A 26,858-nucleotide genomic window follows, 5' to 3' on the forward strand; every position below is an offset into this window, starting at 1 on the left:
CAACAGGGATTTTTACCCCGAAAAGACATGAAATTTGACAGCCTTAGTTATAGTCAATTTGTCATGCTGGGCAAAATGTATCTGAGAATGATTGGACTGGGACTGGCACTGGTTCTTGCTAACACCAGTGTTTATGACCATGTGGAAGTATCCCATTTTGTTAGTTTCTCCCACAATTCCTTAAATGTAGATGCTTTGAAATCCATTTGCTTAGATCTTAAGGTCATCTCAGTGGCATCACATAAGCCGCCGCAGCGGTGCGGGAAGGCCCCTGAGCTCCAGGGGGCCCCCTCAGCAATATTGATATGGGGTGGACCAGGAAGGGGGGGCTCCATGTACTTTCTAGGGTGGTGGAGGGCATTTTCTTTATCCTGAGCATGCACCTTTTTGTCCTTTCCCCGGTGGTTTGTCTTCCATGCATTCCACAAATAACAACCCCCATGAAAAGAATCGAAAATTATAATGTACCCAGCAATAGACCACCACCCTATGTTGCACAATTCTCAGAGAAAATATCATCCTGAAAAAGTACTGCTCTTCGTATACTCTCACCACATTTCTGCATTAATTGTTGGAAGTCAGGTGGCTACTGGCAACGTCCCAAGCAAGGGTAGTTAGCAAAAACTGTGGGAGAATTGTTCTTGGAGTACAGATGTGGAAGAATTGTTGTTAGAGACCCCGTTTGAAAGTTTGCTATAATTTATAATCCTTGTTATTATTTTTAGGGCTGGCTATTGCTAGCTCTAGCTAATTAGAAAACCGCATGTTATCTATTTTGTTTTTTAAACTACAAATAATAACATAGAGAAAGTGGTGTTTTGGCCAGCCCCCTTCGGCCACTGGTTTTTTAGTGTTTTCTCTTGGTTTGCCATTGCTAGGGTAGGCTGGCCATCAAGGCCTTGGCATATTGTGGAAGGTGGTATTGTCCCATTTGTGTTTCATTAGGTTTTGGTGATAGGGCACCGAGTACTTCCTTTCCTAGATTAGAGCCAGATAGTCCTCTTCGATGTATTTACTTTGCAGACAAGACAATTTGAATTTACGGTTCATACTTTTTACTAGGAAGTGCATGCTATTCACTAATTGCGCTTACACGTTGAGTTTTTAGGTCAAGCGCGCAAGCGCACTGACATGTAATTTATCTGTGGGCTTTTAACCACCACCGCATGCCCATCACTATCACTCGTTCATGGGCTTGCCTCTCAAAAATCCTTTGTTATCATTGGTAAATGCTTTACGTTTGTCCCTCCTTGGGGCAGTTTTGTTACCGCGTTGGCCATCGACTCTGTTCCATGATTAATTGCACGTTTGTCGCTACGTTTGACTGCGAGCAAACTTCTTTTTCCTTTTGTGTCTCTCCTTCGTGCTTATGTTCATGGTGGCCATGGCGCTTTGAATTGACTTGCTTATGTCAACTACTGTTTTACTTTTAATTTTCATTTTATGAGGCAAGAAAAGTCTAGTTGGGAATTTACAACCCTAATAGCTCTAACTCGAGCAAATGCGACACCCATTCCATTGCAAATGCTTGTTTAACTTTGCTGTCATGGTAACACGTTGTTGTATTACAAGTTTTGTTGTTCACAAAGTAAAGATGTCTGTGAAGCATAATAGGCTTTCTGAACCATGGAAAGTAAATACTTCCACGTTGTCAGAAGTATTTACAGTGCAATAGTTTTTCAGCATATGCCTTTAAGGATCACCGTAATCATGCAAAACTAATTTTTGGCTCACAGTACTCTTGTTTAAGGGTACTGGTTAATACAGTCTGCTCAGCAACGGGCCTACTCACACCTTCCTTTATTGATGTGCCTCAATGTGCTGCTTAAGTATGGATATTATTTCTGTAACAGATAAGGGTAAGACACGCAGAGTGGTCCAAGTGATGCCAAACAACTCTACCAAAAAGTCAGACCTACTGACTTTGCCAGTGCTTTTTTCACGGGTGTGTTTTTTATGAAGAATAATAAACAATTTTAGTGAAGCATCACTAATGAATTAATTGTCTCCCTATAGAGGGAAAGTGTTGTAAGTAGGGCTGCCTTGTCTGATGCAGAAATTACATTGTTTGTTCTAGGTACAAGCATAAATTGTGTGAAGAAATGCTATCACATAAGTAGAAGTAAAAATGGCTTACATAAAATATTGTATTCCCATTGGCAGGTCTTGGAGAAAGCAGAGCATGATGGGACGACTGTGGCACCGGTTTCTTGCAGCTGATCATATATGGTCAGGCACATAATATAACAGTTACATTAAATTAGACACTTTTCCGTGACATGTACGTGCACGCCCCACCAATAGCAGGGCGACCTCCCAGCTAAGACCCTGTTCCTCAACAAACCTCACTGCTGGTTTTACATATCCATCCAAGTGGAGCACTCAGAAGCATCCAGCCATTTTACAGTACAGCTGGGAAGCGCTGTGGAAGACACTCATTAAAATGTATTCAAAGCGAGGGGTGGGTGTACCTTGCGTAATTTAATGTAGCGTAATTATGCATAATTACAGCAGTATTATGCAGGAATATGGGGAATTACACAAGGACCGTACCCAGAGTGTAGCAGTATTTCCTTAGTGTCCAAAATGGACCAGAGAAAGCACCAAATACAGCAGAACACGAACAGAACATGGACAGCAGCAGGCACTCTTGCTCGCTAGCTTTGTTGATCTTGTGCATCTGCATTAAGGTTGTTGTGTCAAATTACTCATAATTATGTGAACAGGTGTGATCGCAATTTTTCTGTAATTATGTGTCAAAATAATAACGTGAAATTAACTTGCTATTCTGGCATAATGAAAAGTCTGCCCAGACCTACTTACAACCCAGAATGCAACATATGGGAATTCTTGCTTGCATTTTGTTTATCTATTTGCGGACGGTAGGGCTCAACTCCCAAATAGTATGACACTTTTCTGGAACACCTTTGCAAAAGCTGTCAGTCTTGAGAAGGTGGGCATAACCAGTGTTATCTAAAAATGAGATTCTTGCCATTATATTAGTATTCACTCCCATAGTAATGTAATTACAGGGCAAACAGCACAGAGTGAGGAGAAACAGTACTGTTTATTATGTGTTTTTTCATTCAATATCTTCTCTGAATGATCTTTTTACTGGGTCTATGGAATATCGATGTACCAGTTTTTAACTGATGTACCACACAGGGGTGGCTCCTCCATTAGGGTGGAGGAACATTGGCTCCCTCCGCCAGCAGCGGCAGCTGCAAACCTTTTACCAGACAACGATAATGAACTATGTTTATTATCTTTTTTTGGTAAAAGGGGCGGGCCACAGGCTGTGACGTGCACTGGGGGGCAGTGCACAGGCTGTGACATGCACTCAGGGGGAGTGCACAGCTCTCCCCCTCACTGCGCATGTATGTTTGGCTGGCAGTCTCTGGCCAGCCAAACACACATGCGCAGTGGGCTCTCTCCAGCCCGGCACTGTGTTGCCGAGGTGGAGAGAGCATGCACAGGCTCCCAGTCTGTCTGGGAGCATCCTGGCTGGGTGCTCCCAGCCAATCCTGATGCTGCTCTGAGCACGTTAGATTTGGCCGCAGGGCAGGCTGGGAGCCTGTGCCTGTTGAGGAGAAGCGGATGGAGCAGTGCCATGTGCCGGCGAGCAAGGTAAGTGTTTATTTTTTTAATTTAGTTTTTATTCCCCTCGCGTGCTGCCCCGCCCCTTCCGCGTCCCACAAGTCGCGACTGGTACCACATACAATTTAAAACATTATGTAAACCTCTTTGCTAAGGTTACTCATGGGTACGCATACCCTCATGTGTTTTTAAGTATATTCATCAGTCTGCAAAATCATAAATTTTGAAAGGTATGAAAGTACAGGGTAAAGAAAATCTCAGTGTTTTTTTCTTTTTGGAAAATCACTCTTGTACGTAATTATGATTCTTTGTGGAAAACAATTAAACTCAACGTTTTTGTAGTCATACAAGAGTTACAAAAACGTCAGTGGGTGTCTTGTATTTCAAACGAATTAACTTACAAATGGCGAGAAATTGCAATATTAAGGTTTCACACATACTGACACCATTCTTGGGAGCACTGCAGAATGCAATAGGTAATGACTAGTGTGGCCCATCACCTCATTGACTTTGACATCTCAAGTAACATTATACATAACATAATTAAATTAATGAAAAACTGATAATATTTATCAGCACATATAAATGGTAGCAAGCAGCGTTTAGGAATATTTATTTGCATCTTAAATTACATACCTCTTTCCTCCAAAGTCCGATTAGTGTGACTACCGTTGAGGAACAAGTACATGGGAATTTAGGTAAGGGATCGACTCTAAATTCTATAAATTTAAACTTGTATGTTGTGTCTGTTTTTTCAGCTTGCTCCGGAGACTAAGGCTGTCATTAACTGGATTATGGACATTCCATTTGTCCTGTCAGCCAACCTTCATGGAGGAGATCTGGTAGCAAACTACCCATATGATGAAACTCGAAGCGGTAACTACAAATAACATTTTCATAAGTGAGATTTGAGTGGTGCCACACATGTTGTGTTATTGAGCGTCGTCTTCTTTTTTGTGAGGAAATATAGTCAGCAAAATCCAGATTTTCGAAGGTAATTTCACATAGAATGCAGTTAGCTCTAAGTTGGGTTTTTATTGCACCTATTTTAAGCAAATCATATCATAGCACAGAATATATGCACCCGAAGTCCTGTGACAGATGTGACTAATTTGGCTAGTGGAATGTGTGGGTTTTGTTGTTAGTACTGCCAGTGAAAGTTCCCAATAAAAATTGTAATTATGTTTTAATTCAGTGGAGAAATACAGAACTATAGATAGGTAGATGTCAATAACAGGGTTGTTTTACATTGAGGGCTTCAAAGTGACTTCAGATAGCAACAAGAGGAAAACTCTGATTGTATATGAAGCTACTTGCAGATCAAAATTCAAAACTGACAGCAGCTGTGTGAGAAACGTCAATCAGGGTGGCATGGAATCCCCTGCCAGGCCCACACATACCCGGGTTGACAAGGAAGGATTTGGTTGCCATTTTCCTGTTTCCCTGAGACCTGCTGAAACCTAGGAGAGGTCAGACTATGAACTACATTTTTGCTCCCTACCCCGGTTCTCGGGAGATCTGGAAAAGATGATGGATAAACATCTGCCAGAGCCCATGCTTTGGAGCCCATTTTCCACTGCTCTGATATTAAAGTAATGAAAACAAAGCTTTTTCGCTGCTCTGATGTCAGAGCAGTGACTACCTTGGTTTCGATACCCATGCACAGCAATACACTTGAGCAACAGCAAGAATTTGATTTGTTTTAGATCAGGTTGACATAATTACTTGATTGTCTGAGATGACTAGGAACCTGTGACAGATTGATCCAAACGATGGGGCCAGTTAACATTTTATGTTTCAATATGGTCTTCATTCCCTCACACTTTGTCTTACGATCTTTGCTGGTTTGTTTAACTTAGGGATGGTTAGTTGATCATACGTAGTGGTTGTGTTAATTGTACTTGTCTGGATAGTAAGCAGTTTGTGTCTCGCACTCGCTGCAGAAGTGGCCTCCGTGCACAAAGTTTGGCTTGCAGTGGTGTTCCTGGCTCCCGCTCTGCTGTTTGCTGATGGTGCTCCCAGAATCCTTCAAGTACCATGAGGAGGAGCAAGACTAGCTCTCCTCCATGACTAGTCCTCAGTCATAATGGAAAGCAGCACCTATCCTGGTATCAAGAGTTTTAGGTTTCCATGAAGACGGATCTCTGCTCAAAGCCACGCAACCTTCTCTAATATCTCTCAAATGTGGCACGCCTTAACTTTTGACAAGAAGGAAGCAGTTGTACCTAATGAGTGCTCGTGAACAGTGTTTTACTGCCAACTTCCTTCCTGAGGGCCGTTCTCCGTCTGTGCAGCAAAGGGTCTGTAAGGAAGTTGTCTCGAGCTGATGGGCCTCTCTGTTTCTCATCACTTTTTTGCATATGGTGTTTATGCATATTAAGTCGATTCTCTAAAAATCCCCTCATGCTATTGTGCACTGCCGCAAAGTTCCTCCCTTCCCCTAATCTCTGCCCACCTAAAAGAGTTTGCACATCAGTGCACATAAAAGCAAAATCCTAAACATCCTACAGTGGATTTCAGAGGAGAGCAGAGAGGCTTCATGAAGACCACGCAGAGGCACATGCATCAAAATTGTCAACTAATTAGAATGCCAGTCAGTTAGAAAATTGAAACTGCGATGGAACAGGTGAGCAGGCCCAGGTTATTTCTGCAAGCTAAAATATCTTAGACGGAAAAGAAGTGGGGGTATTAAAAGTTTTAACCTTCCCAATACCACTGGTCATACTAGCACTCCAAAAACAAAGCACAATGTCATATAATTCAGAGCTACTACCATTTACGTCTGTCTCCAATTCCATCTTCTGTGTGCAGTGCACAGTTGCGAGGGTACACCAATATCTAGGGCACAGTTGTATCCCCTGGTCTTATCGAGTAATCCTATGTGGTGCACTTATATCAGAAAGAGACTTTTGATTCTCTCATAAACCCAGCATCGTTATTTGATGCATTGAGAACCTATGGGGTTATTTAGACATTGACGGAGGCAGGACATCTGCCAAAAAGTGTTGGATGTCCCATAGCCCTTTTCAAAGTGTATACCAAGCTATGCACTCTAAATAAGTTGGAAGGTACATACCCAAAACTCTAAAACTCTAAATAAACTCTAAAAATCTAAATAACAAATGACAAAAATCTAAATAATATGACAGGCAAAAATAAATCCTTAAATAGGCGAGGTGGACACTAACCATAGTCCTTGTTCTTCCTCTGAAGCTAAAGTCTGTGATGGAAGAGATGAGGTATTCATATCATCCCAGCCAAACTTAAACCTTTGAAAAAAGTTGTAAGGACATGTAAGCCACACTGGATTATAGCAGAAGGAAGGCTGATAACATTAGATGCTGTGTTCCATCACTGCTGGCACCAGAGGTCTCTACTTCCAGAATTACCCATGAGATTAATGAGTACCTAATAAAGGCCCTACTAGCCTCGAATGACGGCTTGGAATTACTTCTGGATATCTCAGATATAGCATAGAAACAAAAGAGATGGCCTTCTCGTAAATAGAGAAGAACCTCTACTTTTGGGCTCTACAGAGTGAAAAGATTGTCCTGACTGAATGCCAAAAAGAAAAACTGCAAAAGAGATACCTTTTAAGAGGGCTACTTACAAAGGATTCACCCAAGCATCAGTTTAGCCAGATGATCCCAAATGTCTTTACACAATCTATGTTTTAAAAATGTATTACAATGACACCAACAGCCCCTGAAGCACAGAAGACTCCCACCTTTTTGAGATAGCCCCAGAAAATGTAACTAAGAATAACTAGTCTGAGGAGGTAACAATGCCCCTTGCTTAATCAAAGGCATCCTTTAGGAAGAATTACCAGCTTTTAAAAACGAGCGCCGAAACATTAATGCCACCTCACCCTTCGTGCAGTTTCATCTATGGAGGCGAAAAGATTCAATAGCTGTTGTTGAGCACAGTAAAATACAAGGTTAACCCTTGATCCTTGGAACAACTACTAAGGATACCTAAAATCCACAACCAATACCCTGTATGGCCTGCTTGAACATGGGGCCTGATTCACAAAGTTAAGCTTACACACAAAGGTAAACTTACATTTTTGTGTAAGATTACTCTTTTTCAGTATTCACAAACCTTGATTTAATAGCAACATTGCGATTGCTGATACTCTGCAGTTGGGGATAGAGAGCTCCAAACAGTGCTGGATTAAACTGTGCGGAGGCCCCTAGGCAGTCGAAAACCAAACATTACACATCTGCAGACTTAGAAATCACTTTCATCAGGTGAAAGACTGACCTAATCCTTACTCACGTTGTTTGGTTTCTTTATCCATAGGAAATCTCTGACCTTGACCCCCTTCTCCTTGACACAGTGTAGGTCATCATAGCTCTGCTTACATGTTTCGGTGCTCACTTCATCATACTCTCCTTCTTGTGCCTGACACAATCATGATATTAACCATTGCTTAATTTGAGCCAGTGGTTTTCGGTGCAAGGGACAGCATGTATTTTTGAGGGCCGGCACTTATTTTTCTGCCTCAAGCATTTACTGGAGCAAAAGACAAATGGGAAAGACGGAGGGAGAGAAAAATGGAAAAGCGTCACAAAGGGAGAAAGCAGAAAGTTGCAAGAATGAGCGGAAGGGACAGGGAGTGCATGTAAATGGATTAAAGAGGCCCAAGATGGCTCTAGGTTTATGCTGTTTCAGTATTCGTGCTTGAGTTTTTAATTGTAATAGCCATGTGTTTCAGAGGAGAGCTTTGGGCAGCGATACGTTTTTGTTTACAAATTAAGCACTGACACTAACTGTTGTGTTTCTTTGCTGGTAGCGTTGATGGCAATGTTCATGCTGCAGCCCTGTTTTTTAATATGGAATGGATTGATTTCCTCAGAGTAGTTCCCTGAAGGAATCAATAATTGAAAATCATTGGTAGCCACAAACCTTATGCAACTTCGGACCTATCCAATCACCCTTTCCTGCCTGGTATTTCCTTGAGAGTGATAAAGAATAGAAATGTTGTGTATCACACCGGTACCCTAGAGCAACATCTTCACTTCTACAGAGTGGAACTGAATCCCATTGTCAGAAGAAATGACCTTGGGCAACCCATCTTTAAAAAATATATATGTTGAAAAATTGATGAAAGTTTTATTGTGTGGTACCTAGACAAATCTGACTTCTAGCCATCATGAGAGAACATCAACAGGCACCAAAGCATATTTATTCTATTATTAGTGACGAGCGCGGCCCACAAATGAACAGATGTCTGGCTGTTTCTGCACCCTATTATCTCATCTTTGTCACCAATAATAAGTCCAAAATGCAGAATGGTACAACAGTAAGGTTTATAGCAGTCTAATGAAACACAGTGCCGACACAAAAAGGTACAACTGTTATTTCTCCTCCAACATTCCATTCTTATAATACAACCGAGGCCTAAACTTTTAAAGATAACCTCAACTATGTAGAAACTATTATAGAAACCTCCACAAAACATTGTGGTTCCTTTGGCAAGGTAAGGTAAGATCAGTGGGAAACCTCACCCTTGCTATTTGTGATCTTCTGTCATTGGTTACAAACACGGGGAACAGCAGACCACCATCTCTGTGTTTGCATTACCCCCCCACCCCAGGTTGCCTGACTCAATTCCCAAAGAGGAGACTGCCCAACAGGTACAATGTCCAGTTTGCAAATGATTTACCACTTCCTTTGACGAGGCAGTAACTTTTCAGTGGTTTGCGATTGAAGTTGCGATCACAAACCATTATACCTTTCTGAATCATAAGCAGGAGGGAGTGCACTTTTCACTCCTCTTTCCTAATTATGAAAAAACTGGCGTAGCCTATGGAGCTCGAGGTCTGTCCGAGTGTGCGGTGCGACATCATTGCACATTATTTGGATCATATGTTAAATAGATCTGGCGAGACTGAGTTTATGTACATTGTGGCACAGCTGGGGCTAACCTGCCTATCTGGGAGTGGTGTTCGGTGAAGGCTAAGGTTGTGTGGGGATGGCAGTGTACAGTGATAAAGTGTCAAAGAATGAGGTTGCGAGTAATATGTAACAGTTGCTTGGTCTTTGTCGCTGTGGATGCTGTGATCTTGAGGGACTGATTTTGGCACTGAAATATGGTATATGTTAGGCTGAGGAAAGAAGTGGTAGAAGGTGATGTGAGTGGTGTATTAAGAGAGCCACATTTTAACATATTTATGCAAAAGAAAACACTTAGTAACACACAATGAAATAAAGTGAGCGTTAAAGTTTCCACTTAAACGCTGTGGTGGAAGCAAAGAAGTCAAAAGCAGCAGATGATACAAACATGGAAATGGTCCTCAAGCCCCAGACTCTTTGAACATTTATGTCTGCGGGGATGTAGACAGTTTCAGATTACCTGGACCCTCAAGCTGCTGACAGACACTGGCAGGAAGCAGCAATTTAAAAGGTACTTTGTTTGGCCTTCTTGTACTCTTTTTTTAGTTTTCCTTTCACTCCCAAAAGATCACCATTGTGTGCCCCGTTTTCCTCACTCATCAAATCTTCACGAGTGCGGACATGTTCTACTTTCCCCCCCTTTTAAGCACAAATCATACCAGTGGCTACGGGTTTACAAATCAGGGCCAATGAAATGCTGACAATGACACGGGGCTTTGCACAGTGTGATTGGAGTAGTCAGAAGGTGCAGTAGGTGGTTCAGGGTGCACAAAGGATGGGTGAGGAAATCCAAAGTGTGGTTGTGAGTAAGCAGACGGGAGGCACAGTGCGGTTGAGGAGGTGTGGTGGGCGGTTGAAGGTGTGCACCGAGTAGTCAAGGAACTACAGGGCACTGCAGTATATGTGCAGCTAATGAATGAGTGTTTGCTGAACTTGGCAAAGAATATGTAGAGGATGACTGAGTATGACACACAGTGTGAGTAGTATAAGTGAGGCAGGCTATTTGTACAAGTCGATAGGGTTGAAGAACTGGTACAGGGATGAGACATGTTTTAAAGACTTTACAAAAGAAAGGATATTCCTTTAAGGGAGTGATGCTCAAATACTGTAATGTTCCCCCCCACCCCCATGCCAAAAACAAAGTCATCGGGGTCCCGTCCCTGTGAATGTTCTCCACAATTATCCTATTAAATTGGCAATATTTAAATACGTCTAGAGTTACTTAAACATAGCAGTTACGTTCTGTTACTGTTTTAAAAATGCAATCAAATGCATGCTGCAATACATACTATTCTGGTCAGGCAGGGCTTAGTACCGTGTAAAAGTAGCCACAGTGTGAGTGTTAGAAATTGGGGTGGAGCAGGGGTTTTGAAGAGTATTTGGAGTCCCCTCCCTTTTGACACCTACTCCCAGCTTGGATGTAAATGAGAAAACATGTCAATGATGGCCCCTTACAGAGCAGTTTACCGCTGCTCATTTTTTCAGTTTAAAACAAAGCCCTGTTATCAACATAATGCTTCTCTTGGCCAGAGCCTGGCATCCCCTCTGGAACCATTTGAGGCCCCCATCTCAGCAGATTTCACAAAGGAAAAGAGCCTTCTAGGCATTTTTCAATGGTGATGGACAGACAGTAGGAGCATGTACCAAGAGCTGCTTGGTAAGTATCCGAACTCTTTTGGTTTGCAACATCTCAGGACCAGTTCTGTGTACTGCTTAGCACTGCCTTGAAACTCGTGTGATGGACGCCTAGTGGTCAGTGTACGGTATGCAACACAGGACTGATTTTGTCTTTGTTTCAAAGGAGCACAAATAAACTGCTTTCTGTGTTTTGCCTTTTTAGCTTGCAAAGAATTTATGCAGATTGATTATGGTCAGAATTCCTGGAATGCCGGGAAGGGGAAACTTTGCCTCCGTGATCTTAGTGGCAAGAAAGTAGACTTAACTATTGAGTCAGTGTAGAGTATAAGAGTTCAGTACCCCTGTTTAGCCCTAGTTTTATTTTGCTGCTTTTGCAGACCAGAGAGGTGGGTCAGAACAATACCGGACTTGAAAGAAGGGTGGGACCAGTAAAACGTTTCCACAAAGGAGGATTCCTTGTTGTCAGTGCTGAATTGGGGGTGGTTAAGGAACACGCAGCTCCCTACTTTGTGCACATATTTGAAAAAGGGAGTGAACTATTGCTAGTTCAAGGGTGATTTGATTGTCATCATTAAACAAGCATGTGGGGCTGAAGGATTGCATTAAGAATGCTAGAGGGCTGATTTAGGCACTGAGGAGTAGTTGGACCCGAGATTAAATGTGATTACCTGCGGAAAATAGGTCACCTGTGAGGGTAAATGAGTTATCAAGGATCTCTTGGATTTGTCAGAGACAACATCCAATCAAGGGCCTTGTTTATGCTGTCATATGGTCTAGGCCAGGCTTCTCCAATGGGTAGCTCGTGAGCTAGTACCTCTCCTGGTACCTCTCCTAAGTAGCTCACCTATGGGGAGCCCAGACTACTAAACTAGAAGCTTTTACTTGGTTGAATTAATATATTAAATTAAAAATATTTATTGATTAATACAAAAACAACTGTATATTTGAGACAAAACTGTGTTCGTTTTCAGAACTCATTAGTCGATATTTGGAGAAAATTGGCCACGTTTCCACATTATGTGTAAGACTGATATTTAAGCTATAAATTTGGGAAAACTTTTTTTTTAAATGTTATTATCTTGGTGCCAGAGGCATTGCAGTTGTGGCTATTGTGTATTACCCATGTGTAGGCATTACATAGGGACAAATCTTTTTATACATTACCGCTTGCAACTATTCCTTATGGACTGAGGTGGTCACTACTGACAATCTTGCATATGGTAGGTAGAAATTGAATCTTGCCTGATGTGGTCACTGTTACAGCACTAATAATATTAGTAGCTCTTGATGAGTTTCATTGAACATAAGTAGCTCTTATTGAAGAAAAGGTTGGAGCCCCCGATGTAGATATATTGGTTCATGGTATTTGTAAAAGTAAAATTGTGATTGTTTGTGCAAAAACTTGTGATAGTACTTCCTCTGAATAGCCCCTGAAGAAGTTAACTGTTGGTTGAAGTAGTGATAGAAATATTTACATTCTTAAATTTTTCACAGATATACGAGGACAGTGCCATGAAAAATAGTCATTTTATTTCTAGTAGTCCTAAATTTTAATATCACTTTTCATATGTTTAAGCAAAACCACATTTCATACATTTTACCTGGGTGAAAAAATGCACTAAAACTTAAGTTAATAAATTTGAGACTTCAAATTAATGACATTGAATTGTTCAAATGTTTTCCTCAACGAACCACTGTTTATCGACTTTCTCACATATTCTGTAGAGGTGATTAATGAGTAAAAAACACAGTTTTTCGACCTTTCAAAGGAATGGCAGAAAGGTGGTTTAAAGTTTATAAAGTACATACTGTTTCAATTTTTTGTTCCCAAATGTAAATTAGGTATGACCTCTTTGTGCATGTTTCTTTCAGGTAGTGCACAAGAATACAGTTCGTGCCCTGATGATGCAATTTTCAAGAGCTTGGCTCTCGAATACTCCTCTTTTAATCCAGCCATGTCTGACCCAAATCGACCGCCATGCCGCCAGAATGATGATGATTCCAGCTTTGTAGATGGAACAACCAATGGGGGTGCCTGGTACAATGTAGCCGGAGGTATGTTTATATTTAAGGATATGTCAGCAGCAGAATGTGATTTTTGTACGTAATGATTCCCAAAGCTTTATTCTGTAAATGTGAATTATTCCTGAGGTGTGACCTATTCTTGAATTTCTCAGAGTTAGTCGCACTTAATAGAAAAAGCTTTGTGAATCAGTTTATCAGATCTCACCATGTTGACACCAGCAATGCGAACCTGGCAAGGATTCACTAAAGACTGTTGTGATCCAACATTTTTACTTTTTTACAGGTTTTGTGATTGCATTGCGTTGTATACTCACACTTTTCAATCGCTGTAATTCATAACACCAGCTAGAATATGAACGTTTGATTTGAAAGAGGAACATATTTTAATTATCCTGCTTTAATCCCAGAACCTGTTACCCATGGTAGGCACAGCTCCATATTTGTGACCTACCTCATTGTTAGCAGTCACTCATAGAAGACTAAATCCTGGGTTATGATATTTAAAGAACCACGTCATGTTCTTGTTCACGCTTCTGCTAAAGTGCAGTATGAAGACAGAATTTATATGTGACAATTACAGTGCCTCATAATATTTGCCCTAATATTGTGTTTCAGTGGTGAGCATTAAGTTGGGTGAGGTGACCTTTGTTATGTTGATAAGTATCTTTATCACCAAGGCAGTTGTGTAAGCCGAATCTGAGCAGGAGTGACACTAGCGGTAAGCAGTAGTACTGGTAATGACAGATGTAATTACTGTGTGACAATAACAATGGGTTAGCCCATAATCAATTTTTTTTACTTTGTTCTCCACAAACAGAATTTGAGGCTGCATGCTTCTGATGAGGTATGCATGACCTTTATGACACACTATCTGCACTTCTTTCAGTTAGCGCATGATCACCCTTCCAGAAGTGTTTTATATGGTCTACAATTCCCAGTAATTAGGAACCCTGGTCCTGAAGAAGTCCCCGCACAGGCTGGCAGGGGGTCGAGATGCACAGTGTTTACATGATGGAGAAGGATTGTGAGATTATAAACTATTAAGCAAGGTGTTTCTTTAAAAGCACTCAAACCATCAAACTATTCATTATTTTACCTCGGTTGTCCTCTCTAAAGTTATTATCAAGAAGAGACATTGATTGGTCTGGAGTTTAAAAGAGCTTATCCTAAACCAGGGGGGGGGCGATCTGTGGATCCCCATAAATATTATGAAAGCTAAAAGAGATGTAATTGTCATATGATCTCAGTGGTAGTGCACTACAAACCATATGCATATACAGGAAGTGGTGTTATATTAGTTATTGTGTGCAATCTGAAAGAATATTTCAGAAATAATTATTGAAGGTGTGATAATAATATCACAGGGACCACGACTGATCCATGTTTCCCTAGATAATTAAGTGAGCATTTATTATTTTCATAAATTGTGATAGGCTATACGACCTTCATGCTTTACTTTGCCCTACTCCTGAATATGTATCCATAGATGTAGTCATTGTGCCTCTACTGATGCAGCAACACCAGTATAAGCAGAAGGTAGAAATTGCACTATTAGGGTTTCTTCTTCTTGATGGGTAATGTCTGATAGAAAGGGAGAGGCTTTATCATGTCCATATCCTGGGGCATTCATTGTCTCTTCTACTGTAGAAGAGGACATCAGAGGAAGAAATCCTGTCTCCATCGCCCTGAGAGGGGTGGAATTATCACAGCAATGTTTATATAAATACTGAAATAATGTACAATACAGTAAGACTGCTGCCACACTACCAACACCATTAGTATACCTTGTATTACCTCTATTGTTATCACATGAGCCCCTTGATGCCCTCCATTACATCAGGGTAATATATATATATTCAGCAGGGGGAGCTGCGTTGGGCTGGAGATTGGCCGAGGGCCTGCACCACTGAAGACACTGGCAGCCATCTTGTGCGGTCAGCCAGGACAGAGTCAGGACCTGGACTGCTAAACTGGTGCAGGCTGAGCCACCTGCAGATGAGTTGGTATACCTTGGCGGGGTCAGCCCCCCTCCTGATTGCGTACAGGGCAGAGGAGACATGAGGTGCTCCTGGATGCACCGCAGAGACCGATGTGGGATGCCTGGGCACAGCACACCACGTCGGTGCACATTTAAAGGGGTGCTCAGCCTGGATTCTGTCCCAGGCTGCTAGGATGATTTATTGCCACAAGCTGTATTCAGGGGTGGTGCCTGGAGCGCCTGAACTGTTGGAGGACATTGATAGCCGATCCCGGTTGGAATCTACATAGATGAGCTGGTATCCCTGCCCCTCCCTGCCTGACCACCCTGGACTTTGCAGCTCTGAACTTGGGAGGGCTGTGAGCAGACATATGAGGACCCTTGAGAAGGAATTTGTTGGTACCCCTGTGTTGAGGCGAGTTCTTCTCCTGACTGTGATGAATCCTAAAGACACCTGCTGGGCCTTGTCTGGAAAAATTGGCCCTCTGGTGGCTGTAATCTTCTGTTCCACTTCCTAGCTTCCAGGAGTGCAGTGCTTTTGTGGAGCCTGTGAGGGGAATTGGAGGCAAGACTGAGACCTGATGGATTGGTGGCCTGGTGTAGGTGATGAGTGACTGCTTTGGAGTGGGAGTGGAGGCAAGGTACCTTAAACCCCCACACACTTTAGAGCCCAGGCGACTGTGATTTAGACTGGCCTGAATGTGAATCATTGGGGAGGATTCTGCTGGCCTGGTTGTTGTGATCCCAGCAGGGGCCTGCCATCCTGGAGGGGGCTAGGAACCGCTGGCTGGTGCAGGGTTGACCTTTGCTGTGGAGCACTTCCACGTTTTTGGCACCTAACTGATGACTAACTTGAGGGAAGAACTTAGTGCAACAAACTGAGATGATGTTAATTGCTGGGGTGTAGTGCAGAGCAAATCTATTACACAATACACAACTTGGGGCATCGTGAGCTCCCCCCATCTTTTCCTCCCTACCACGGTTTAGCAGCCACAGTGGGGTGGGGTTCGTTATAGGGCTCTTTGGTCTGCAACTCAGCAGACAAAAGCTCTTCATTAACGTTGGAATAACAGAGTCAATAGAAAAGCAACCAGGGGCAAGGAAAAACAACATCTGGGTAAATAGAACAAGGAAAGAAAGAATGAATAGGAAGGGCGAAAAAGAAATAAGTATGGATAAATGAGTAGGTGGATGAATGAGTGGGTGAAAGGATAAGTGAATGATGGGTGGAAGGACAGATGAAAGGATGGCAAAGTAAAGGGATGGGTGGATGGATTGATCAGTGAGTGAATGGATAGGTGGATAGGTGGGTAAAAGGATGGCAGAGCACATGGATGGATGGATAAGTGAATGAATCAGTGGATGGATAGGCAAAAGAATTGCAGAGTAAAGAAATGAATTAATAGGTGGAGGGCCAAGTGAAAAGATGACAGAGTAAAGGGATAGATGAGTGGGTGAAAAGATGAGTGGATGTATGACAGTGTGAATGCATTATGCATAGTTGGCAGGGAGGATTGGTGACAGAGTGGACGGATAGCAGAGTGGATAGATGAATGGCAGAACTGACAAATTTATAGATGGGTGGCAAAGTGGATGAGTGGATGGCAGAGTAGTGGATGATGGCAGAGTGAATGGATGGATGGCAAAGTGAATAAATGAATGATTGGATAGCAGAGTGGTACGATTGATGAATAAATAAAAGAGTGGAGGGATGGATGGATGGACGAGTTGATGGATGGATGAATAGCGGATCGGATTTATGGAGGATGGATGGACAATTATATGGCAGAGTGGATGGATGGCAGATTGGATTGATACATGGCAGAGTGGATACATGTATGGGTGGATAGCAGGGTGGACTGATGAATGGCAGATTGGATGGATCACTCAACCAATCAATATTTTTAGAGTGTGCAGCTCACCCTTAGGGTCTCAAGGCACTGTGGGGTAAATCCTCAAGATTTAGTCGAAGAGCCAGGTCTTAAGGTCCTTCCTGAATTGAGGTAGCAATTGCCTGAGGTGGAGAGGCAAGGTGTTCCAACATTTTGCAGCAAGGTAGGTAAAAGATTTTCCTCCAGCTGAGGACTTCTTTATGCGGGGTAAAGAGGCAAGCGACTGCTGGAAGGAGCAGAGAAGCATGGTAGAGGAGTGAAAGGTGATGCAGTTGTTGAGGCAGTGGGTTCCAAGGTTGTGGAGGGTCCTGTAAGCGTGTAGGAGGAGCTTGAAGTTGATCCTTTTCTCAACGGGGAGCCAGTGGAAATCTCTCAGGTGTCCTGTGAGGTGTTCTTAGCGAGGGATGTTCAGAATGAGTCTGGCAGAGGTGTTCTGGATTTGCTGTAGCTTGTTCAGGTTCATCTTGGTGGTTCTGTCATAGAATGTGTTGTTGTAGTCAAGTCTGCTTGTGATCAGGGCATGTGTCATAGTCTTGTGGCAGTCGCTTGGGATCCATCTGAAGATCTTTCGGAGGAGTCGGAGGGTGTGGAAACAGGTGGAGGCGACGGAGTAGACCTGTCTTGTTATGGTGAGAGCTGAGTCAAGGACTACGCAGAGGTTGTGTGCGTTGTTTGTAGGAGTGGGGCGATTGCCAAGTGTTGAGGGCCACCAGGAGTCATCCTAGGCTGAGGAGGAGGTTCCCAGGATGAGGATCTTGGTCTTGTCAGAGGTTAGCTTAAGGTAGCTCTCCTTTATCCAGGTGACTACTGCTTCCATCCCGTCTTGGAAATTTTTCTTGGCAGTTGTGGTGTTTTTGGTCAGGTAGATGATCAACTGGGTGTCATCGGGAGAGGAGACGATGTTCAATCCGTAGTTTCTGACGATTGGGGTGTGCGGGGCCATGTAGATCATGAGCATGATGGATGGATGGCAGAGTGGATGGGTAATTGGATGGCAGAATGGATGGTTGGATGAATGGCAGAGTGGATGGATGAATGGCAGAGTGGATGAATGGATGGATGAATAGATGGCAGAGAGGATGGGGGGATGGGGGGATGGATGGCAGAGTGGATAGACGGATGGCAGAGTAGATGAATGGATGGATGGCAAAGGTGATGGATTGATGATGAATGGCAGTGGACGGATGGACACATGGATGAATGGCAGAGTGGATGGGTTTATGGATGGCAAAATGGATGGATGGCAGAGTGGATGGATGGATGGCAGAGTGGATGGATAGATGGATGGATGCCAAACTGTAGGGGTGGATGGATGGTAGAGTACCTAGATGGATGGATCGCAGAGTTAATGGATGGATGGATGGATGGATGGATAGCAGAGTAGATGGATGGATTGGAGAATGGGTGGATGAATGGCAAAGTGGATCTATTGATAGGTGGCAGATGGTGTAGTGGATGAATGGATGGTATAGTGGATGGATGAATGGATCGCAGAATGGATGGATTGCAGTGTGTATCTATGGATGGATGGATGATGGCAAATTAGGTGGATGAATGACTAGATGGAATGGGGATGATGGATGAAAGAATGACTGGATGAAAGAATGACTGGATGACATAATGGACATCAGTAGGTGGATGCAAGGGTGAAATAATTAATGGACAGATGCATGGATGGAAGGGACAAGGAAGCTGTTCTAGGGAGGGTTTGGCTCACTTGCTTAGCTTGCTTGGAGGCATCAGCGCTTTAGTTCAAAGTGGGGGCTATTTTTATTTCTGGCTACTCCCTTGTACACAACCACACACTAGCTCCCAGCTTCCCCAGAGGTTGATGAGGCAAGGAGAACCCCTGAAAATGGATAGGAACAAGGAGAGTTGGAACTCCCTGATATGCAGCTATATTATATTGCTGGATTATTCCAATATGCAGCACAAGGATGCCCTGAGGAACCACTTGGAAGAAATGGAGGGTACAACGGAGAGGATTGTAGGAGAGGAGTACCCATCCTTGTGAGTGTGAAGTCACAAGCAGATCCCAAATGAACCTGTGCTCAACTCTCTGATAGCCTGGCACAGAGAAGTCAGACATAACTTTGAGGCAATATGTAAAGTATGTATGCAGCATTTCAAGCAGTAATAAAGTGAAAACACAACACAAGAAAAATCCCACACAGATTTAGAAAAAAGAGTGAATTTTAATAAACAATTTAAGACCCAATTCAGAAAACTCCAATCAGTAGAGCCAGAGAAATGCAATTTAAAGATTTAAGTGAAAATAGCATCAGAAGCACAAAGTGCCAACTGTGGATTTCTGGTTGAACTAGACCGGGACAAAGTCACAAGTTCAGGCTGATGGTGATGGAGTGTTGGCTGACTACAGGGACCTAGTTAAGTCTGCTGAACAGGAGTACCTTAAACCCTGGTTGCGAAGAGTTGCTGAGTCCAGCGCCGAGGATGCGTCGCACAGCTGAGGCAATGCGAGATCCAGGTCGGAGATGCACCACACAGCATCCGTTCCGTTGAGCTATGAGGCTGTGATGCAAGGTCCTGCATTGTCATTGAGGAGGCCATCAACGAAGGGGCTAGTGCCTAAGAAGCTGCAGGGCTTGCGATGGGGAGTCCTCTGTCATCATCGAGGCTGCCTTCTTAACAGACTTGCAATGCGAAGGCCTGTATAGAGAATTAATTGCTCAGTGGCAGTTCTGATGAGGATGTGAGGCCGATGCAAAGTCCTTATGCTGAGAAAGACCATGCATCAGCTCTGCGTCGGTTCTGCTCGGGCTTGCTCCATGCAGCAGAGGAGATGCATCAATTCTGCTGAGCCCACAGATGTTCCAGGAGAGTATCTTCAGGCCCACCTCCAAGAGTCCAGGAGAAGGGTGGCACCACTTGGCAAGGTCAGACTCACAAAAAGAGTTCAGGTGCTGGGTTCAAAGTTGTGGGAAGCCTATTGTATCCCTGAGGTTTCTGATCAGGAGGCCAGCAAACTAGCCTTTGGAGTCACTCTGGGGCCCTGGCTTCATAGTTGTAGGTCAAGTCCTTCTCATCCAGGTAACAAGGCAACAGGTCAGCACAGTAAGGCAGCAGTCCTTCAGAGCAGCAGTCAAGCAGAGTGGCAGTCCTTTTAGTAGCACAGCAGTCCTTCTTCCTTGCAGGATCCACAGGTCTAAAAGTATACTGAAGAGTTGGTGTACGAGGTCCAATATTTGTATCTAGTGCTCACTTTGAAGTGGGAGAAGCTTACAGAGGACTGCACCCCCCAGAGGTGCTTGGAATCTCCTGCCTGCCTCCCTGTCCTAACCCCAGATTGTCTAGGGTCACAATAGCTTAATGTCAACCCCCTTTGTGAGAGTACTCAGGCAAATGTTTTGTCATGTGCAAATGTGGTAGGTGACAGCTCCTCCACTTCATTAACTCAGAGCGGCCCATCCTGCCAACACCAAGCTTCTGTTTATTTCACTGTCTGGGAGTATACACATGTGACCCAGGATACAGACAGCAGATACCAAATGGTTAGGGCAAGAAAATGCCATCTTTCTAAAAGTGGAATTTTCAGAATTGTGATTAAATATCCAACTTTGCCATTAAAGAGGGCTTTTAATTACAACCCTTTAGACACCAAGCTCAAGCTGTCCACCTGCTCCAATTTGGAAGCTACCATTTATTAAATGTAATAAGCTAACTCCAATGTTGTTCCATGGGAGAGGTACGCCTTGAAGTAGTGAAAACAGATTTAGGAGTTTTTCACTACCAAGACATGTAAAACTTGTACATGTCCAACCTTTTAAATACACTGCACCCTGCCCTCTGGGCTGTGTAGGGCCTACTAAGGGATGGTGTATATGTAATGAAAAGGAAGGTTTGAGCCTGGCAAGAAGTTTACCTTACCAGGTTAATATTGCAGTTTACAACTGCACACACAGGCTGCAACTGTAAGCCTGAGACTTGTTTATAAGGCTGCTTAAATGGGTGGCACAGTCGATGCTGCAGGCTAACTAATAATTTAATTTGCAGGTCCTGGGTACATGTGGTACCACTCTACTAGGGACCTGTAAGTAAATTAAATGTGCCAATTAGGTATAAGCCAATTCCACCATGTTTTAAGGCAGGAGCACAGACACTTTAGCACTGGTTAGCAGTGGTAAAGTGTACAGAGTCTTAAGGCCAACAAAAACAAGATCAGCAAAAGTAGGAGAGGTAGGAGGGGTGAGGAAAACAGGATTAGGGGAAGACCATCCAAAGGCTGACAGGTCTAACAGGTCTAACAGGTACATAGGCCAAAAATGGATTCAAAATCAGAAATAGATTGGCATACCTGGACCAGGACCCTGGTTGCCATCTATTGGCTCTTGCCGGCCCCTCTTGGCCTACTCTCTTAAAGCGCCAATAGGCATGAACCGGTGATGGCAGAGGGGTGCCACATACAGCAGGTATGAGTGGATGACTGTAGTGTGGGATCTGATGCTTTGAGGGGAGATGATTATCCGACTGTTAGATGTTCCAAAGGACCCCAGTGTAACAGTGAACACTCAGGTGGATAGTTTATCAAAGAGTGAAAGATCAAAGTGTGTGAAAGGGTTGAGTAGAAAGGGGAGGAAGAAATTAACTGTCAGGTGCAAGGGGAACTCGGGGAAAATGTGCACACTCTGCTTATGTTCCCTCCTCTTGATCAGTCCCCTTCCTTTCACTGACTATCTGGATGATGTTTTTATGATGCTGAACTAACAATGTACACCACCTTAACTATGATGGACAAGCTGAGCTGAGTATGTATGTTTGTTGTATTGGCATTGTATTATTTGTTCATAAGAAAAAGGATAAATAATGATTTAAAAAAAATATAGTGAATTTCTCCTACAGGTATGATATGTTTTCAGGCTTGTACTCTGCGTTGGATTTGGTTATTTTCAGACTCAAGCAAATGGACCAATGTAATTTATCATTTTAATCATTACAAAATCGTGCTAGAGGAAGTGGGAAAAGGATGTAAAAGTTGTACATATGTTAATGACAAAGGCATTTCTGGATTTGTGAACAGTTACTATGTGAGTTGCACAAAGATGTACGGAATGGAGCAGAGCCACGGTAGCAGATTTCTGTTTATGAAGTGATACTGCTCTGTTGAGCACCTCCAGCATCCAATTCCTCTGTACCATTTTCAGGCCTGCCCTGTTCCCTTTTTGTAAGTATGCATGCCCTTTATGGAGCCGTACTTAGATAGGCCTAGAAAAAGAGCATCACAATACTATTTACTTTATTTTAAAAATGTAAGAGTAAATGTTGGTAGGAAAAGAGGGCACATCCAGGCCTTTCCGCAGTATTTAAAAGTTGCAGACTCACTACCAAAAATCCTGCATTCTGATTGGTCCTAGCTGTTCGATAGGAGCTGGTCAATAACTACCTATGACATTCATATATAGTTCCAGAAACAAGCTTCAATGCAGATTCAACTATGCCGCCTTTGCATAATTGCTGCCTGTGAACATCACAGAGTTCTATGAAACAACTAGATTGTTTACCTAAATCACTGGGAGACTTGCTGGTGGAGTAGACAGCTGTTAGATCTCTCATCCTTAGGGTGGTCTTCCCCATACTTTTTGCCTTCCTCCTCCACTTTTTGCTGATCTCGTTTTTGCTGGCCGTAGGACTCTGCACACTTTACCACTGCTAAGCAGTGCTAAAGTGCATGTCCTCACTCATGAAAACATAGTAACATTAGCTTATCCTCAATTGACATATTTAATGTACTTGTAAGTCCCTAGTAATGCAGCACTATATGTGCCCAGGGCCTTTCAATTGATTGCTACTATTGGGCCTACACCGTTGATTGTGACACCCACTTAGTAGCCTTTTAAACATTTCTTAGGCCTACCATTGCAGCCTGTGTGTGCAGTTTTGCACTGCAATTTGGACCTGACAAAATAAACCTTTTGCCAGGCCTAAACCTCCCCTTTTCTTTTTTTTGTAAAACCTTTTATTGATTTTCATGGCAACTCTGTAAACCTACTTAACATACAGTTGCCACTGTTCAATCCACAGACAGGAAGATATCACAGTGGCATCAAAAGTTACAATGAAGGTGCACAAGACAGAGACTCTGCTCCCTATCCCCTTCTAGAGGCTAATAGTCAAGTAAGCCTGGCATTCTGTCCCCTCCCCCTTGTGATGTGGAGACATTGTGTGAGGTCCACGGTGGAACGGGGCAAGGTTCTAGTGTAATGCAACGAAAACCAGCCCAGCCCTGCCAAATCTTGGGGTGTTTTTTAGGGCACCCACGCACCTGGTATATTGGTGTCTCCAGGGCCATTCAATGGACCATGCACTTGGCACACTTGGTGATTTGTGGGGTGGATTCTGATTTCCATTTTTGAGCAATATCTCTTTTTGCTACCACTAGTCCCAGCCACAGTAATCTTCCTCTAGACCCTCCACAACATGTCGGAGTATCAGTTTTGGTTCCTTGGAGACAGGCTATCCCAGTATCTTCCTTGAGTGTCCAGGATGTATTTTTTAGTAGGCGGCGAGGACAGGAGATTGCTAAAATGTGTATAGTATATCTCCCTCCTGGTAGCAGCATCTCAAGCAACGACCCAAGGGAATCAGTCACATCCCGCACAGTCATGTGAGATATATTCTATGTAACAATTTGAACTCCCTTGGTCTGAACTGTGAGGCTATTGTCGCTTCTTGCAGGCCACCAGGGCCTCATTCCAGTCTTCATCACCTAGACACCCAGGTCAGATTTCCATGCCTCCTGCACCCCGACCCACAATCTGGCAAGCGGTAAAAATCTGACAGTTTATGTTCCTTAATGTTAGTCAGGGGCAGCTTAGCCTCCAAGGGGGAGTGTACATGGATATCCTCCCCTTGAGTCAAGCAGAGCTGAAGTGCATGCCAGGGTTGGAGGTATCTGAAGAATCGGGATCGATGGAGGTTATATTTGTTTTGCAAATCCAAAAAGGATTTCAGTGACCCCTTTTACAGGATGTCTCCTAGTGTGGATATTCCATAGGTGTCCCAAGCGAAGAAGCCACCTAGGGCTGTCACCTGTAGGAGTCTGGTCCCTTTCCATATTGGGGCCTCCAACTTGAGTTTGGAAGCCCCACTTTATGATTTTGAGTGTGTTCGTCTATTCCAACGGCACGACCCGGGTGGAAGAAGGCAGCCATAGCGGGACGGCGCCTCCGCACAGGAGAAGAGTTCGGTTAGCTTGTTCCATGACCCAGCCCTTTGATGCATAAGCTCTTGCAGTACGTCTCCTAGTGTGGAGATTCCAAGGTTGTATGTTGGATCCACGCATTCCATTGCAACGCACGTTGTTACCGCGAGTGCGTTACAATGAGAATGTCATTACTACACATATCCCTTACCACACATGTCTTTACAACAAATTATGTGGTAAAACCGTGTGTTTTAAAGGCATATGCATGGTAAAGGTCCTAGTGCGACTCCCCACCTCCCCAGTCATTCTAAAAAATGCCCCTCCCTCGTCCTGAACCCTAAATTTGTCCAACCCCTCCCTAATCCCAAAAACCGACCTCTGCCCTAAACCCTAAAATCATCTTCCTGCCCTAATCCCGAAAAACGATCCCCACCCTAAAACCTAGCTCTCGCCCCTCCCTAAAACAGTACCCTTAACCCCAAGCCCAATCTCCCCACCTTAAGCCCAAAAACCGTCTCCCCTGTCCTAAATCCTAACCCCTGCCCCCTCCCTAAAACAGTAGCCCCCCCACCCTCAGACCCAATCCCCTTACCTCACTCCTAAGGTGTGTCATAGTTCGTTCTGAGGAAACAGAATGATCTTTCCGTTTCCTCTAATGATTCCAATAGCCTTCACCATCATTACCATGCATAGCCCTTACCATGCATACCAATACTATTGTTGTAATGGTATGCGTCGTAAAGGCTATTTGTTATAATGACGCATGCTGTGTAACGCATGTGTGGTAAAGGCTAGGCTAGTCCACATTGCAGTGGCTCTTTCCCAGATTCCAATGGTATCCCATGCAGAGAAGCCACTAAGGGCTGTCATGTGTAGGAGTCTTGCCCCCTGATTTTGAACATGTGAATCCATGCCATCAACATGACCCAGGTGGAAGAAAGCAGCCTCACCTGGACTGTGCCTCCATACAGGAGGTGAGATAGGTTAGCTCTTCCCATGACACAGCCCTCCGACGCATAAACTGAGACCTCAAATCCTGTGAACCACCAGTCATTTAGGACAAGAAGATGGGCCACCCGATAATAGAGTAGCAAGTCCGGAGTGAGCAGTCTGCCACTGAACACAGGACGACAGCACTTCCCCAAGGGCACCCATGGGGTACCCCCCTAAGCCTCCCATTTTAATACATAGAAGTCACCCTTGGGGTTGGCTCTCGTCAGCCCTGAGGGCAGGGTACTTGAAGAACTACCTGTTCCATAGATTAACGTTGGAGTTACCTTATTACATTTAATAAGTTGTAACTTCCTAATGGGAGCATGTTTGGTGTCTTTTGAATTGTAATGAAAAAATCCTAACTTAAGGGGAAGTCAGATTCTAAATTATAATTTTGAACATGCCGCTTTTAGAAAGTTGACATTTTCCTGCCCTAGCCATTTAGTGTCTGTAGTCTGTCCCTCGGTAACATCACTTGGTGTAGTTGACAGTTGGGCTTAATGTATTCCTCCTAAACAGCAACACACACATTTGTGAGCTTAGGTGTCTCTGCATGGGCATCACTTGCAGGAATGGGAGAGAGGAGCTGGGCACAGCTCCACTTACACCTGAATAGGCTGTGTTTTTCCTTCAAACAAAGGGCTGTATACTCCCTATAGTTAGTCTGGTATGGGGAATGCAGGTTGCCTGGAGACTTCAAAGGGAAACCTCTACAAGCTTCTTCGCCACTTCAAAGTCACATCTAGGTATAAACACTGGACCTTCGATACCAGCTCTTCAGTATACTTCTGGACCTGTGGATACTCTGCCAGGAAGAAGGACTGCTGTGCTGCTGGAGGACTGCCACTCTGCTTGACTGCTGTCCTGTTGGACTACTGAATTGCTGGGCTGCTGCCTTGCTGTGTTGACCTGCTGCCTGCTGCTCTCTTGCTGGGTGAGAATGACTCAACTTGCCTCTCTTGAACCCAGAACCCCAGAGTGACTCCAAGGGCAAGGTGGCTGCTTTCCGATTTGACGCCTGAGGGACACAACAGGCTTCCAACAACCTTGCACCTACACCTGGAGGCTGCCATCTGTAAGTCTACTCTGCCAAGTGGTTCCACCCCAGTCCTGGACCCTTGGAAATGGCCATACGGTGCTCTGGTAGTCTCTGTGGATCCAGCAGAACAAAAGCATATTCTCTGTTGCGCTGCACAGCCCCAAGCAGAGCTGATGCATCACTCCTGCTGAGTGGATCACAACCATCACAAAGACCCACACGGCACCACAGCCCATCTCTGCATCGGAACCACCCCTGCACGGAGCATCCTCAGTGCAGGCCCTCGCATCCCTTCACGGCAGCCTATACGGTGACCCCGAACTCTGCATCACACCCTCACAGTTCTCCAGAACCAATGCATCACCTCAAATGTGCCACACATCGTAGACACTGGACTTCGCGTTGCAAGCCCTCATCGAAGGGATCGTTGGCAATGACACAGGACCTCACACTGCAGCCGCATCTCAGAACCAACACATCTTTGACACGGATCCTTGCAATGCTCCCCTAACCAGGATTTGAGGTACTTTGTTCAGCAGGCCTAAGTGGGTCCCTGTAGTCGGCCCATGCTCCATTGCAGTGGGCCTGAACTTGTGACTTGGTCCCAGTTCAGCATGCCTAGATATCCACAGTTGG

At 43.9% G+C, this 26,858-nt stretch overlaps 1 protein-coding gene across 1 annotated transcript in view; it reads left to right on the plus strand.

Moving 5' to 3' along the window:
- Positions 1-26,858, plus strand: part of CPE (carboxypeptidase E) — a 292,738-nt gene that overhangs the window by 160,652 nt on the left and 105,228 nt on the right. Inside the window, exons 4-5 of the mRNA XM_069243945.1 lie at positions 4,356-4,473; positions 13,006-13,188. Of these exons, the coding sequence (XP_069100046.1) occupies positions 4,356-4,473; positions 13,006-13,188 (301 nt within the window). The remainder of the gene's footprint in view (positions 1-4,355; positions 4,474-13,005; positions 13,189-26,858) is intronic.

Source organism: Pleurodeles waltl, chromosome 1_2 (genome assembly GCF_031143425.1).
Source record: "Pleurodeles waltl isolate 20211129_DDA chromosome 1_2, aPleWal1.hap1.20221129, whole genome shotgun sequence".
NCBI classification, from domain to species: Eukaryota; Metazoa; Chordata; class Amphibia; order Caudata; family Salamandridae; genus Pleurodeles; species Pleurodeles waltl.